The sequence below is a fragment of the Parasteatoda tepidariorum genome, chromosome 2, assembly GCF_982258835.1.
Source record: "Parasteatoda tepidariorum strain Cologne lab strain chromosome 2, Ptep-v5.0, whole genome shotgun sequence".
Classification (NCBI taxonomy): Eukaryota; Metazoa; Arthropoda; class Arachnida; order Araneae; family Theridiidae; genus Parasteatoda; species Parasteatoda tepidariorum.
In genome coordinates, this window is record NC_141756.1 from 22,684,134 (window position 1) to 22,699,936 (window position 15,803).

General features: G+C 32.3%; 1 protein-coding gene across 1 annotated transcript; it reads right to left on the reverse strand.

Moving 5' to 3' along the window:
- Positions 1 to 6,563: 6,563 nt before the first annotated feature.
- Positions 6,564 to 14,381, reverse strand: LOC107446039 (sulfotransferase 1E1). Its single transcript, XM_087156979.1, has 5 exons — positions 14,215 to 14,381; positions 12,816 to 13,200; positions 10,832 to 11,083; positions 8,454 to 8,676; positions 6,564 to 7,123 (listed from the first exon to the last, which is right to left on the reverse strand). The coding sequence occupies exons 1-5, from the start codon at positions 14,313 to 14,315 to the stop codon at positions 6,987 to 6,989; spliced, it is 1,098 nt and encodes a 365-aa protein (XP_087013105.1). The 5' UTR covers positions 14,316 to 14,381; the 3' UTR covers positions 6,564 to 6,986.
- Positions 14,382 to 15,803: the final 1,422 nt, after the last annotated feature.

Genomic DNA, 15,803 nt, shown 5'->3' on the forward strand with positions numbered 1-15,803 from the left:
TAATATATATATATATATATATATATATATATGCAGTGTACTCCCGATTATCCGGGTTAATCACCGGGACAGGTCGCACGGACAATCAAAAAACACGGATAATCCGAAAACTCCTTTCATTAAAGAAAAAATCAATATCAGTACGAAAAAATATAAATTACTGACATTTGCATGCATAACATCAAACTAGGAATTTTCCTTTTAAGAAAATGTGTAATGCGTCTTCGCCATATATCGATACACAAATTTTACGAACCGCAGTAATGTCACCGTAATCAAATCCTCCCATATAATCTAATAAAGTTTCCACAGAGCAGCAGAATGAGAAATTGTATTTCCCTCATTTACTACATCTTCTGCATTAGTTACTATCATCACTATTTGATTTAACAACATGGTGATGTCTTCATCAGTCAAATACTGGAAGCCAGGTTCACATGCATCACTTTGAAACCAATATTCTAAATTTTCTTCATCTAGAATTTCGAAACCTTAGATTTCTTTTGCTTGTTCGAGAATACTGCTATCATATTTTTCTTGAACATCTGAGAAAGACTGTTCATCAAGCGGTATGATCTTTCTCTAAGATCGTGATAACGTAGACAACCATGCTGCTGATATTCCATATACTGCAATCCAATAACGAATATTACTTCCAAAAATTTGGTAGTGTTATAACTTCATGAATCAAATTATTTTTCTTGAAAATGTTCCTCTTTATATTTTTTGTATGACTCCGGAATGAGCACGGATAATCCACAAACCGGATAATCCGCGCACGGATAATCGAGAGTGTACTATTTATATATATATATATATATATATATATATATATATATATATATATATATATATATATATATATATATATATATATATATATATATATATATATATTGCCAAAAGGAAACGCTCTTCAACTATTATTAATTTCTCTAAATTGAAAGAATGCACAGATCTTAAATGTTCAGCAATACATTTTATGTCAAAAAATAAATAAATAGGCTGAATGGCACTGTTCAAGAACAACAACAAAAAGTAATAACCATGTAAATGAGTATTTACATTAAAACATTAGAACGTAGCTCAAATTTCAGTGCGCTGCCTGTTTAACTGATTCGTTGGATTTTTGAGACATATATAATGGGGGAATGTGCGAAGTGGAAGTAGAATTGGGGGGGAGAGGGAATGCCAAGCACCAAATAGTAAAGTCGTGTGTCGGTTGAACATATGATGAAATCAATGGGAAATTAAACTCAACTGAGATTAAACTAGATTAGAATATAATAATATTTACATGGGTCAGAATAATATTAACATTTATACAGGTATAATAAAACAGAAAATAATACAGAAAATATATGCAACTATTTACAGATTGACATGAGATTGTCTAAAACTTGTCAACGACAAAGAAAAGGTTACATAAGTGATAGATATTCCGGCAACTACCTTGTCGGTGACTTTGTTATAGTGATGACAAAGGTGTAAGATATTATGTGTTTATGAGCACCATATTTTTTTTTGTGAAATAATTTATTTATTATATGTCAGCTAATAGATGGCACCGAGTAGAGTTTTGTGGTTGCCATAGTAATAGTTTTGGAATGCAAATAGTTTTTGAGTGAGTGTAAGATTTTCCTTTGTGATGGCAAAATTGTGATTTAATTGTTAAGTTAATAAATCTTCCCTTTTATAAAACGTAACAGCAGACTTATCTTAATTATTTGATTCGAAGTCTTATGAGTTTTATTTGAGGTCGTATTTAATTTTGTATTTTTTGACGCCAGGCGTCGTGGTAATACTCGTTTCAGGGTTGCTCATCGCACTAAAGTTACCAATTTATCATTCCTGTGGCTGAGAACCATTTGGGTTGCTCGCATATGGTGGTGCCGATGAACTGTCGTATTTAAGTTGAAAAATTCAAGCCAGTCTTTACATTCATATGACACATCATTCATATGGAGATGTTGATGAAAAAGGAATGTTGATTGCTAATCAGTATTAGTGAAATTTCTAAGCCTAGACAAAATCTTTTTTGTTGTTAAATTTTTTCTCACTATTTAGTCACATGGTTTAAGACTTAGCTGATTCAGGCGTGATTCACAAACGTGTAATTTTACGCGTAATGTATCTAGCCACTTTTGGTGGCTGACCTCTTTGTGTTAAAAATTAAGATTATTTTATAAATTTTATGACATTTTAATTTAAAGGACAACAGTACTCAATTAAAAAACTAAAAATTTGTGTTTGAAAAGATGCCAATAATAATAATTATTTTAATATTTGGTCGGAAAATTTTTTAGTATTAGTGTTTAATAGTTGTAGAAATCTGGAAATTAAAATGCTGATTAGACGACTGAGAATAAGGGTATTTGCGTTTAAAATTTCCCGCGAAGGATAAATATTGTATTCTTTTAATTTTTATAGCTTTTGTTAGCCTGCTTATTTGTTTCCATCATGCGTTTTTACTTCATTCATTTAAACTATGAGATTTGAGCAGCGATGGCTCAGGGGATAGAGCGTTCGCCTTCCAATGAGGGGAACTGGGATTGAATCCCACCGATGGCTGGTCGATACGAATTCGCATCCGGCTTGCACGAACCACAGTGCTGACGTGAAATATCGTCAGTGGTAGACGGATCGTGGGTTAGAGTCCCTTTGCCGATAGACTAACCATGGGAGGTTATCGTGGTGCCCCTCTCCATGTAACGTAAATACGGGTTAGTTCCATCAAAAAGTCCTCCACGGAAGTAAATTTCTGCAGAAGTCCTCCACGAAGGCACGCAGAGGGAAAGTCAGCATATTTTTACAGAAAATATGACTACACTTTTTTCCCTTAATAGTCATAAGAGGATAAGAATGATATTTTTCCAAGGAACCTACTCAATAATTTCATTATTTCCTGAGCTGAGATCTGTTTAAACGTGACATATTATTGCTTGAAAGCTAAAACGAGAAACGATTTAACTATTATTATTTATTAAAGCTTATTTCTGATAGCGGAATCAAGAATAAGGATATGCAACGAAAGCCCTGTTTACTATTATACTATAAATGCATTTATAGCGATAAATTATCATTTATAGCTCGAACTACTTATTTTAAATCAAAGTATTTATTAATTTTAAGCAAACAAGTGTGTAAAAAGTACGCCTAAAATATACCCTAAAATATGTCTAGAATAAAATTTTAGAATCAATAAATAAAAAATGTATCTTCAAACAATTTTGAGTGGGACGTAAAAATTAACATGTTTGAAATAACTGTCCTTGTAGCTATATTGAAAACTTGGATTCCGGGTGCTAGGGGACATTCCATTTTTTCATTCACTTTTTAAATTTCAATTGAAAACAGATTTTTTTGCGTCCTTAGAAAAAGTATAGGGTTATCAGTAAAAAAAATTTTACTGCATTAATTTTTTTAGAAAGTAGTATCGAACTGTATTATTTTTTTCAATCTATGATCTTTCATCTTACGCTAAACGTATTTTAATGTAGCGGGAAGTAATTTAATATACTGAGCTAATAATCCTAAGAAATTGAAGCGAAAAAGATAAAAACTTCATTGATTTAAAAATAACAGATGATAATAAAAGTAGGCATGTTTTGCGCGTCCAAAAATTAACGTCACAAGTCATTCACGCCTAGAGATTCTTGAGTATGGGGGCCTATTTTTCAACGCTTGAAGCACGTCGACTTTTATTTCCGTCTTCATATTTTTTGACGTTAATGAAGTTTTTATCATAAATTATACTGTTTTACATTTGGGTTTTGATCATTATTTTGATACGAATTTCATGCCCGTAAAAGTATTTAACCTGTATTTTAAAATTTTAACAGGTTTCAAGTAGTCCTTGAAAAAGAAAAACAACCATAGCAGAAATATTAACTATATGAAGTTATCTTAGTGAAGTAGTAAAACCGGATATTTCGAGTTATTGAAACTGATTATTTTATCTTTTAAGTTTTGTTGCCATCATTTAAATATCCTAAGGACTTCACGAACTCTGTTTAAAAGGAAAGTATCATATCAGATACATGCAAAAAAATTAATAAATAAATGAATCATAGTAGCGGCATTTTGTGATAAATGTATCTGATCGTAATTGAAGAACATGTTGAGCGACATTTTATGATTAATTTGAGAAAATAAGCTTCAGAATGTTTCGAGACATCAGAGTATTATTTGCAAATCATCTTAGGTTGAAGAAAACCACGTAACTTAAATATTGATTTTTTAAACAAAGAATCCTACAATCTGCAATATATTATTTCCACTTGTTGTTCTTAAACATAACATATTTCAATTTTTTGCTTATAATAAAGCTTATGATTACATTTCTTAATTTTCCTCGTTAATCTTCTTTTTTTTTAATTATTTTTCTGCCTTTATTGTGTTATTTATGCATATACATGAGACAATCAATAATGAAAGAAAAGAAAGAAAGATTAAGAATATAAGATTTATTAAGTTTTATTAACGGCGCAAAAAAATCGCAATCCCATAATATAGGATAAAAACGCACAAAAAAGCAGGTAAAAATCATTTTTAACATTTCAAAAAATTTATTAAAATGAAAAAATTTAACTACAAAACGATATGATCTCGTCATCAGTTCAAATGATTATATCTGTAAAAATAGTGCTTTCTAATATGGTTTTAATACAGCCAAAGTAAAACATATCAATGCAGTAGTGTGAAGTGCACCGAAGAAAAAAAAAATTGGAGAGACCGAAGCGTAACAAAATTTTATCAACCATACATACATACATACAGTGGTGGCCAAAAGTGTGGACATTCTTTGAAAGTTTCATGTTTTTCATTATTAATTTTATATATTAATTTTCACTTAAATACGAACGTTTACATATCAATTTGAAGGTAATTTAATGTAGAATTTAGTAATAAATACAGTATTACAATATCTGTATTACAAAAAAAGTTATGCAATTGCATTGTTTTAAAGTGATACTTACACAATCAATACTTAGTAGGATAACTCTTATTTTTTAAGACAGCATCACAGCGTCTTTTCATCGAGTGAACGAGTTTTCATCAAAACTGTCCTGAAACCAAAATTGATACCTTCCATCAGGGATCTCTTCCCCAACAACGCATCATTTATTTTTCAGCAGGATTCAGCTCCATGCCACACAGCAAAAGCATGCAAAGCATGGTTTCAAAATAAGGGCATAGATATATTACTATGGCCAGGAAACAGCCCTGATCTCAATCCAATAGAAAATTTGAGGCGACGTTTGAAAATTCTTGTACGAAAAAAACGTCCATCCAATAAAAGACAACTTATTGAAGCTATAATTGATTCTTATTGAACCATGTGATTACGAAAGATGAACTTCAAACACTCGTTCACTCTATGAAAAGAGGCTGTGAAGCTGTCTTAAAAAATAAGCGTTATCCTACTAAGAATTGATTGTGTAAGTATCACTTTAAAAAAATGCAAATCTAAGATAGATCTTACTATTGGTTGCATAACTTTTTTTGTAATATAGATATTGTAATACTGTATTTATTATTAAAATTTACATTAAATTACCTTCAATTTGATATATAAACGTTTGTATTTAAGTGAAAATTGATATATTCTACAAGCACACAAATTTGAAAAACATGAAACTTTCAAAGAATGTCCACACTTTTGGCCACCACTGTATATATATATATATATATATATATATATATATATATATATATATATATATATATATATATATATATATATATATATATATATATATATATATATATATATATATATATATATTGATAAGGAAGGCGAGGAAATTGATCGGTGTCCGGCTAAGGACCCATATATATACAGATAAATATAACGCTAAAAGATTCAGGAGTGTCTTAGTGATCTGACATTTATAACCCACCTTACCACCTTGAGGAAACAACAATGAGAGTATCCAGAAAACCGTGTGCTAGACAGCGTTCCCCGTGTTAATGTGAACAATACTACAAAACTAAGATACTCAGGAACGTTTTTGAATCCAAATCTGGAGTTTATACTCCACCTCCCGATCTGGAGAAAACAACAGAGAATTCAGAATATCGTGAGCTAAACGGAGTTTCCAGCGTAACGTGAAAAATGCTACAAAACTAAAAGACTCAGGAATGTTTTTGGATCCATATCTGACGTTTATACCTCACCTCACCGCCTGGAGAAAACAACATAGTATCCAGAAAACCATGTGCTAGACAGAGTTTCCAGCGTTAATGTGAACAATAACACAAAGTTAAAATACTCAGGAGTGTTTTTGAATAAAAATCTGGCGTTCATTCCCCTCCGCAAGAATATCAAAATTCAAGTCAGAAACTTATAAAATATCCTAACAAAGATAGCTAAAGCACCTTGGGCTAAAGTAAAAAAAAAATACTTAAAGACGTCTATCCAGCTGTAATAAAGCGCAGCATTCAGTCAGCAATATGTATTTTAATCCTCAATTATGTTTTGTAGAATTTCTGTGGAAAAAAAACTCACTGTTAAATAACAATAAAGATCCAAAATGAAGCAAAAGATTTAGAAACGTCACTTTTTATATAAATTAAAAAATTTATTTAGTATTAATAGTTATAAAAACAATTATAATAATTTCCAAAAGGATAAATAATGTTTAAAAAAAAAACAATCCACAAACATCACTTTGATTTTATGTAACAACATTACTGCAACTAACTTCAGTTATCAATATTTTGACAAATAGTTCCGTTTATAAAATGGTTCCCGTGGGTCTTAATTTCAAAAAGTAGTAACAATAAGACGACGAATTTTGACAATTTAATTCACTCGTGACTGCAACTATCTGCCCATTTTCATGTGAAATACACCTGGATAAAATTTATGGTCTACCACTGTTAAAGTTTTGTCTTAATAATTCCCTGTTAGCTTTAGCGTAAATTTACTAACACTAGCAGATTTAAGGCCCATGGGGACACTAGGTGAAGGTTACACTCAATTATTCTGTGCTTGATGTTTTAAAGATGTCTTGCCAGAGATATTGAATATCTGTTCCTTTTGTTCTCTCCATGAATTTCTTTTCCAATGTTTTGTCTTGCTCCGGTGAGAAATGGTTCTTCCAATCACCAACAATTCCTGCAAAAAGAACCAATCCCGTTATAAGTTACTATTTAAATATCCATTTTTCATACTAGGTAAATAATTTAACAATAAAAAAATCGGCATTAATCAATACTACGAAGTCATACACAAAACTGAAAGGCAAATACCGATATAGATAATAAAGCAAAATTAATTTATTTTTACTAATTATTATACACCGAAGAGCCATTACATTATGACCATCCGGCTAATAACATGTAGGACCACCTTTCGCCCTCAAAACTGCTAGCACCCGCCGTGGCATTGATTCCACAAGGTGCTGATAGGTAGTCTGAGGTATCTGGTACCAAGTGCTCACCAACTGGTCCTGCAATTGCCTCACATTGCGGGGGGGGGGGGTAGCGTGGCAGCACGAATTTGGTTTTCCAAGTAGGACCACAAATGCTCTATTGGATTAAGATCGGGTGAATTTGGGGGCCAAAACATGACTTGAAAGTCACTGGAATGTTCCTCGAACCAATCCATGACGATTCGACCCTTATGACATGGTGCACTATCCTGTTGGTAAGCACCATCCCCCGCAGGAAAAACTGTTTGCCTTGAATGGGTGAAACTGGTCTGCAACTATGTTCAAGTAGCTTACAGATGTCAGGGATTGTTCTATGAGGATTATGGGTTTTAAGGTGCCCCATGAAAACATTGTTCCTGGGCGAGAAAACATGAAAACCTGCGCGAGCCCATTATTATAGATGGAGGGTGGTCATAATGCTCTTCCGTGTATGTTGCCTTTCATGGAGAATTTACATTAGATTGAACAGAACACGCGTTTAAGAGTTCAGCCCATAAAAAAAAATTAACTGTTTTCAGTCATTGTCATTTGGAAAAAGGCCTATTGCTGGAGATCATTATCGTAGTCAAATTTTACCACAATCTAGTGATTTTTTTTGATCGCTTATAGATTTGCAGAACTTATCGGCCGCAATCGTGTACTAATCTCGAATGAATTCTGATGTCAATCTTTAAATAAATAAATAAATAAAATAAAAAACGGGGTTTCTGAGAATCTTGGATGCTTTTAGTAATTATAGTATACTCACGTTAATGCTAGCAGGGATTTTTTTTAAAGGTTTCACTTTAAGATTTAGAATCCTCGCAAATATTAACTGCTATAAGGATGTAATTTCTTCACAAAATAACATAAAGTGGTGACCTCAAATATATTCCGTTACGTAGATCGAGGCTCGTTTCATTTCTGTTATCACTATTCATTTTTTTTCTAAGACTTCCGGGAACCTTGGTAAAAAATTCATTTCATTTTTTTTTCTAAGGAAAATGAAACTTTTTTTTCATGAAAAATTCTTACCTTTTCTTACATAACTTATACTGTTAGGATCTGTGTCAAAGAAGCTCTCCTCCGATTCCAACAGTTTCTTTAATCCAACTGATAAATCAGTGCGATCCTGATCTGATTTCCGTGTCTGACGGGCTAACTCAGCAATTTGATGATTCAGTGTTTCTTTCATAAATTCAAAACTGCTGTGCTTGATGACATCTTTCAACATAGTTTCATTCTTCTCAAGCATTTCCTGTAAATTAAATACAAAGAATAGATATACTTCTCTCTATGAAACTTATAGATAGTATATATGATCACAAAGGTTGTAAGTTAAGTTATAAACTGTTACGAATTTTTTGGGTAAAATGGCCAAATAATAATTTATTTAATCGTTATTTTACCATATTAAAACAAAGCATTCAAATAACCATAAATAAGTCGGTATTGAAGTTGTTAAATGTGAGGAAAACCGTGTATTAACTACTTTTATCTAATATGGTTAAACAACCAGAATTTAATCACAGTAACTATAGGCCCACCCAATAAAACAACTTAGTTCCTTGCAACTGGGTACATATTATAGCCGAGTTGGCTCATCTATCAATCTCGTGAGAGACAGAAAGGGGGTTTAACTCTCTGCATTACAGTGTTTTTCATCCATTACATTCAACAACCCATGCAGAGTGCCCGGTGTCTTGCACTCCCCAATTTGTGACTTGTACTAGAAGAATATGATACTCTCATCCACGCATGCATGACAGCACCACTGCTTAACGCAAAAAATCTAGCACATCTTATCTTTTACGATAAATGAAACAACGAGATAAACTATTTAAACCACATTCCACGATTTATTTGATAATGCACAGCTCAACACAACCACTCTTGTATCTATTGCCTAACGAAAAACCTAGCTCCAATGTCCAGTTAGATTCCTTTTTTACGGTTTTGAAACTATGCTAGATGTAAATGGTTTAAAAAAATATAGTTCTGTATTCATTTTTTTTAGTATTCTATTCGTAAACGGTTTCAAATTCAACGGTTGTAAATGATTGGATGGACAAACTGCTGCCGGTTATTTTACTGTAATTTTAGAGAGAAATATCTAACAGTGAACAGTATGGGGGCCAAAAGTATCTGGACATCCAGTAATACAGACATGAAATATAATTTTATGTGATGTTGGTTCCCCATTTACATCGATGGCAGCTTGCACACGTCCTTAGATATTTCCCACCAGTTTTTGATTGGTGGCTATAGGAATTGACTTCGAGATTTCTATCACAGTTTAAGTGTATGCTGGCAATGATGAGTGCAAATTTGGCTAACTACATAATTTGAGTTTTAATTGGCCAGAAAGGTGTTCTGTGGTATTTAGACTGGGGCTTTAGAAAAGGGCCAGGCCGGTGTCTGAACACCCATTTTGTCAAATCATGGCTGCACAAGTCTTGTTGTGTGAAAAGAACAATTATCCTGCTAGAAGAAAAATTAGCCTTTTTCCTGCTAGAGAAAAATTTTCCGAAAGATTGCCATAAAATTGGGAGAATAGCATAGTCAAGAATGACCACTTGCATCTCAGTGTTCATGTATCCAACCGCTGGAACTGAGGAACCTAGGCCAAACAATGAAAAACAAGTTCATACCAGTAAAGTGCTCTGATAACCCAACGACGTGCACGCGTAGTCGAGCACTTTATGGTGCAAGAATTTTTCGAAAACCCATAGTGCACACTCTCGGTCCCATCACAGGTTGATCAAAGTGATCCCCACTTATCTCTGACAGCGATGCCAGAGATCTCTATAGAGTAAATAATTTTCTGGTTCTTCATTCGGTTCTGGGATCTCTATTGGGTTAATAATTTTCTTGGAATCGTGTCTCATGATTATTCCACTGTGGGACCGAAAGCTTGAGCTCAGTAAATTTTATTGCGCATCTTCCATATATCGAAATACCTTCGGAACTGAGCATTTTTGACATAATGACAAAACTAGTTAATTAAAAAAATTCATTAAAAATATTTTTTACAATTATTTCATATTGTTTAGTGTAATAATGATCAAAGATTGGAATTGTAAGATATGCACACTTTCACGCCAATTTAATCTATGAAGAAATACGACCATTTTGGAATGGTGATATATGCAAAAGTAGAAATTAAGTGGCTGGGGTTCAAACTTCTAATGCTCTCTTGACCAAACTATTTTCCTCCTTATATTTTTAAGGGTCAAGAATAAAAATCAATCAGAAAAGAAGTATAGTTATTCAAAGAAATTAAATTTTTGTACTTGATTTCATAATTTTAAACATCATTTGATCTAATTAATTAGCATATTTAAGGATAGTCCCTCGAAATATTAAAATTGTGGTTCGTGAAAATTAGATCATTTCATCATATAAAATTTTACCTTATATTCAGATCCCATAAAATTTGCAATTTTCAAAACATTTCTCTTTATATCTTCTTTCAGTTGCTCATATGTGATGAACAAAACATTTGGGTCATTTCTGCGCTCATACCAGGATATCAAACTGTCGAAATAGTCTCCGTAGTCCACTTCTCCTTTCATGAACAGTTCAAAATAATCATCGAAGCTGCCATTTTTGAACTTATAGCCGGTGAAGTTTTTTGTGTGATGATAAAACGAAACACAACAATCCTAAAAAATAGCAAAAAAATCGATAATTTGTATTACAAAATTTAGATCTTGTGTAAATTATATCTTCCTTAATGAGAATAGCTTATGCTAAAAAAATTATTACTTGGATAGTTTGCAACAAATTTAACGTGAATAGTTACAACAAAAATTAAGTCGAGTTGATATCAAAATAATTAAAATCCGTAGTGAACTTATTTAGAGTCATTGTTCTAATGACAATTTTCTTTCCGATAAAATTTTTCAATATTATAAGAGTTTTAAAGGCTATTCAATATCAATCTATGGTAATATCTCAGCTGGAAATTACCAGATGAATTTGAGATATATTTCCATATTACAGTCAGATTTAATACGTCTAAAAAAAATTCTCATTTTTGCTAGTTTTATTTCTAAGTAACCCATATGATCGACAAAAATACAAATGTACTTTAAATAAATTTGTTGGGGATCGCTGCAAGATTTTCACTTGATATAACACTATAAAAGATGGAGAAAAAAAGAATAGCACTTGAAAGAAGGTTGACTTGAGCATCAATGAGTTAAAAGGCATTGCTTTAAAATTTATTAGTCACTTAGTACAATTTTTTTTAAATTAATCATTTTTACTTTAAGAGTCAAAAAAAATTTTACTTTTATATTTATAATACTGGTTGTAAGTTGAAGTTGTAGGGATTTAGGTTTTTAAAAATCACTTTATCATTTAGTTTTCTGAATGTAAATAGATCAGATGATATGTCACATATTTAATGTAACATGCCATCTGTAATATACCCGTTATATAGGATGTTCCAGGATTATTGGGTCAAAATTTAAGAGGAAGTAGGGGACATCACAAGGATTCAGAATTGTATGACAACCCTTAGTCGGAATGTGTTATTGTTCACAAGAGCACTGGAGGAATCAGACCTGCATTGCCGCAGTCATTTGAGCTGCCATCGTCCGTAGATGAATATGTAACGTTTTACGAACACCAAACTGACAGGTATGCACATGATGAAAGGATTGACAGAGGGGAATGCACGAGCTGCAGGAAGATTGCCCACCACTTGGCAGGTAGATGGCAACTTAAATGACTGCGGCAATGCAGGTCTGCTTCTACCAGCGCTCTTGTGAACAATAACACTTAGAAGCGAACGAAGACGTTTCCAAGCATGGGTTGTTATACAACTCTGAATCCTTGTGATGCTCTTACCAGCTCTTAAATCTTATCCCAATAATCCTGGAATACCCTGCAGACAGATGGTCATGGCGTATGGCATTTGCAGAAATGCCAAATTGCTCCGGACAGCGGATAAATATTTTCTAGTGGTAGTCTTTTAATGTATGAGTCTTGGTTTAGTAAATCGCCGTAATGATTATGCTTAACGTTAAAAAAAAGTTAGTAAGAAATTCCTCAATTAGTTTTTAAATTTAGTTGAACATTGACATTTTTTGCTGTGTTCATTTTCTTAAAAAAGCATTTCGAGGTTTGTTCATAATAAAAAGCTAACCGTCGGTATTATTTACAGTCAGCGATACGAACCACTCGGATAATTTCGAGGATTTTTCTAACTATTTTTTTTTATATTTAATGTGATGGTATCTCTGCAATTAGCCTAAAAAGTATTTAGGCTGATTAGAAAATACCGGAGATTTCCAACACGTGTTATTAATCGCAAAATGATGGTGTTTGTTTGTAAAGATTATAGAAATACTTTACAACACTTGCATAAACATAATAAAACGAACTTACTTTAGGGTTTCTGGCAACGTAAATATACTTTGCCTGCGAAGACCATGGGATCACGTCGATAGGCAAATGTGTCTTGATGGCTCCGGGTCGCTTCATTATCCTTGCCGCTTCAGCTCCTGACATTTCCAGAAAAGGCGCATTGTTAAAAAATTCCAGGGCTGAAGAAAAAGGTGAACCTTCTTGATGAATGCAGGCCACGATGTTTTGCACCCAAGTTGCACCACATTTTGGGTAAGTTGTGATAAAAAGATCGTCCGGTCGTGGCTCGTAGGAGAGTGCTGAATTGAAAGCCTCCAAAGAGAACTGTTTTGGAATCGAAAATCCACATGACGTTTTTTGATATTCTGGTAGAATTTTCTTTTTCACTTTCGTGATTACTTTTTGACTGTAACAGAAAATATTGTATAAAATTGAATAGTCCTCTAAACTGTAACAGATGAGTGTAACAATGACTTTTTTTGACTGCAAGAGAAAAGATCATAAAGAAATTGAATTTTCCTCCAAACTATAATAGATGACTGTAACAATGACTCTTTTTAAATGTAACAAAAATATCATAAAAAGATTGAATATTCCTTCAGACTGTAACAGGTTACTGTAAAAATGAATCTTTCTGACTGTAACAGAAAAGATCATAAAATATTTTACATTCCTATTAAAAAAAAAATTCTTATAAATGCTAGGGACTAACAACCCACTGCTCGCTATCGCGCAATCCTCGGAAACGATTTCGCAGTTCCTTTTTATTTGCTTCCACACCTACTCATTTCGTTAACTCACCAGATACAAAAAACTTGAATGAATTTACTTGAAAAATGATTTTACACAAAAAACTTAACACAAAGGCAGGCAGGAAGCCATATAGAACATAAACAAAGTTATTACGCATCGAAGTTGACTGGTACACAAAAAAAAAAAACTTTTATCACAGTTGCAATAAAATATATAAACAAATAATAAATCTAAGTTAAGTAGAAGAAGCAGACGAGAAAAAATAATATTTCAACAAATTCGATGTGCTATACGGCTCTGTATTTAATTGACTCAACGTTAATTAATATTCTAAGTTATGTAGAGAAACTTAGCTCAACTTTAATAAGCCATTTTTCTGTTAAAGATCAGCTGGAGCTGACGTCATAGATCACATGGGTTTGCATCGGTTGTCTTCTTCCTCTTAGAGTGCAAGTACCCAATTGAAAAAATAATTAGAATAAAACACACAGAATATAACAGTGTAAATTTCATATATCTTCACATCGTTGATTTTAAAATAATATTAACATGTAACAACTTCGAATCAACGATTATGTATCCCATTGGAGCTCAAATCGAAACTTATTACCCATTTTTATACCGTTTTCTGCTTAAAATAAATTCGGAAAAAAGCTGTCAATCTTACCTATTTCCTTCAATACATTTCTGAAAGTGACAGTTCTCTGATTTAAATTGTTCTCTCTCAGAAAGATAAGCAGTCGTGAACATTATACGTTCGTTTGGCATGTAAAGAAAAAAAAATCAGCTGCTGTCAATTGCAATTTCATCGATAAGATATTACTTGTTGCCAATTTTAGAAGAAATAATCGTTTAAAAAAATGAAATTATCGTTATTTATTTTTATTTTCTCATCGAAAGTGCTGACTGTTTGATACTAAGCGTAAAAGAAATAAGATGACAGAAAAGAGATTATCCGATTGATAAAGATCATAACTCGATTAGCTGCTTCTCAAAATATCAATATTCTTTAAATAGTTATAAAGAAAACTGAAAAATACAATTCGCAAAAGAAAAAAAGAGAAAACGGATCGCCCTGAATAACTTTCGTCACTCAATCTTAATCGTTCGAGCGGGTGATCACAAATATGCTAATTAATGAAAGCAGACGATATTTTAAGTGACGAAATCAGACAAAACGTTCTTTTTCTGAATAAGCATACCCCATTTTCGATTGATTCAGATTTCTGACCACCAAACCTACAGGGGATAGTCGTAATCTAAGGAATGTGGTTCCCATAGCAGAGCAAACTAAAGTTTTGACCCCTTTATATTAACACTACTTTTTGCGTATTTCATCATATCTCGAGAACTTTTTAAGCGGGATGAAAAACGCACGCAACTTCGCACGTAAGTCGCACTTTCGCATTTTCGCACGCAACTGCGAAATTCGTTTATCCAAAAATAATTGCGTGCAAAAAATAAATTTTACCAAATATTTCTTATTTTTTATTATTTTATTTAATAATGACCGAAAAAATTAAATCCAGGTATACAATTTTTTACACCCTTTTAAAGTATGTCATTTTACATGGCGAAATACAAAATTTGAGCTAAACCAGCTGAGTAGTTCCTTAGAAATTGAATTTTAAATATACGACTATTTTAAAATTCAATTTCTCAGGAACTATTCAACCGATTTAGCTCAAATTTTACATTTCGCCACGTAAAATTACGTTCTTTAAAATGATTCAAAAATATGTATACCTTACAATTTAAATTTTTTCTATTTTCATTAAATAAAATAACAATTATTTACTGAAATTTATTTTTGGTATGGGTTTGCTTTTGGATAAACAAATTTTATATTTGCGAGCAAAAATTTTTCAATTTGCTTAAAGCGTTCTCGGAATATAGTGAAATACGCAAAAAATAAAATTAACATTAAGTGGTCCAAACTTTGCATTGTTCTCTTGACCAAACTATTCCGACCCTATTTCCCAGATTGCGGTTACCCCTATATTTTGGGAGCTAGAATTCCAAATCATTCAAAAAAGGGCACGTTTATTCAGAAAAAGTACGTTTTAGTGTCTGATTTCACAATTTAATATATAGTCTGCATTAACTAATTAGTATATTTGTGATCACTACCTTGAACAATTGAGTCCTAGAACGTGAAGTCTAATCATTAGATCAAATGTTATTCAGGGTGGATCTGTTTTTTTATTTATACATAGAAAGGATAATATTTTTAGAATTATTTCAGCGACAAATGCA

What these genes read in the sequence shown, in the direction of transcription:
- LOC107446039 (XM_087156979.1), bottom strand. Translation starts at nt 14,315, where the DNA reads ATGCCAAACGAACGTATAATGTTCACGACTGCTTATCTTTCTGAGAGA. An exon ending in AAATGTATTGAAGGAAATAG is followed by an intron (nt 13,201 to 14,214) that starts GTAAGATTGACA and finishes TTTCTGTTACAG; the next exon opens with TCAAAAAGTAATCACGAAAG. An exon ending in TATAAGTTATGTAAGAAAAG is followed by an intron (nt 7,124 to 8,453) that starts GTAAGAATTTTT and finishes TTCTTTTTGCAG; the next exon opens with GAATTGTTGGTGATTGGAAG.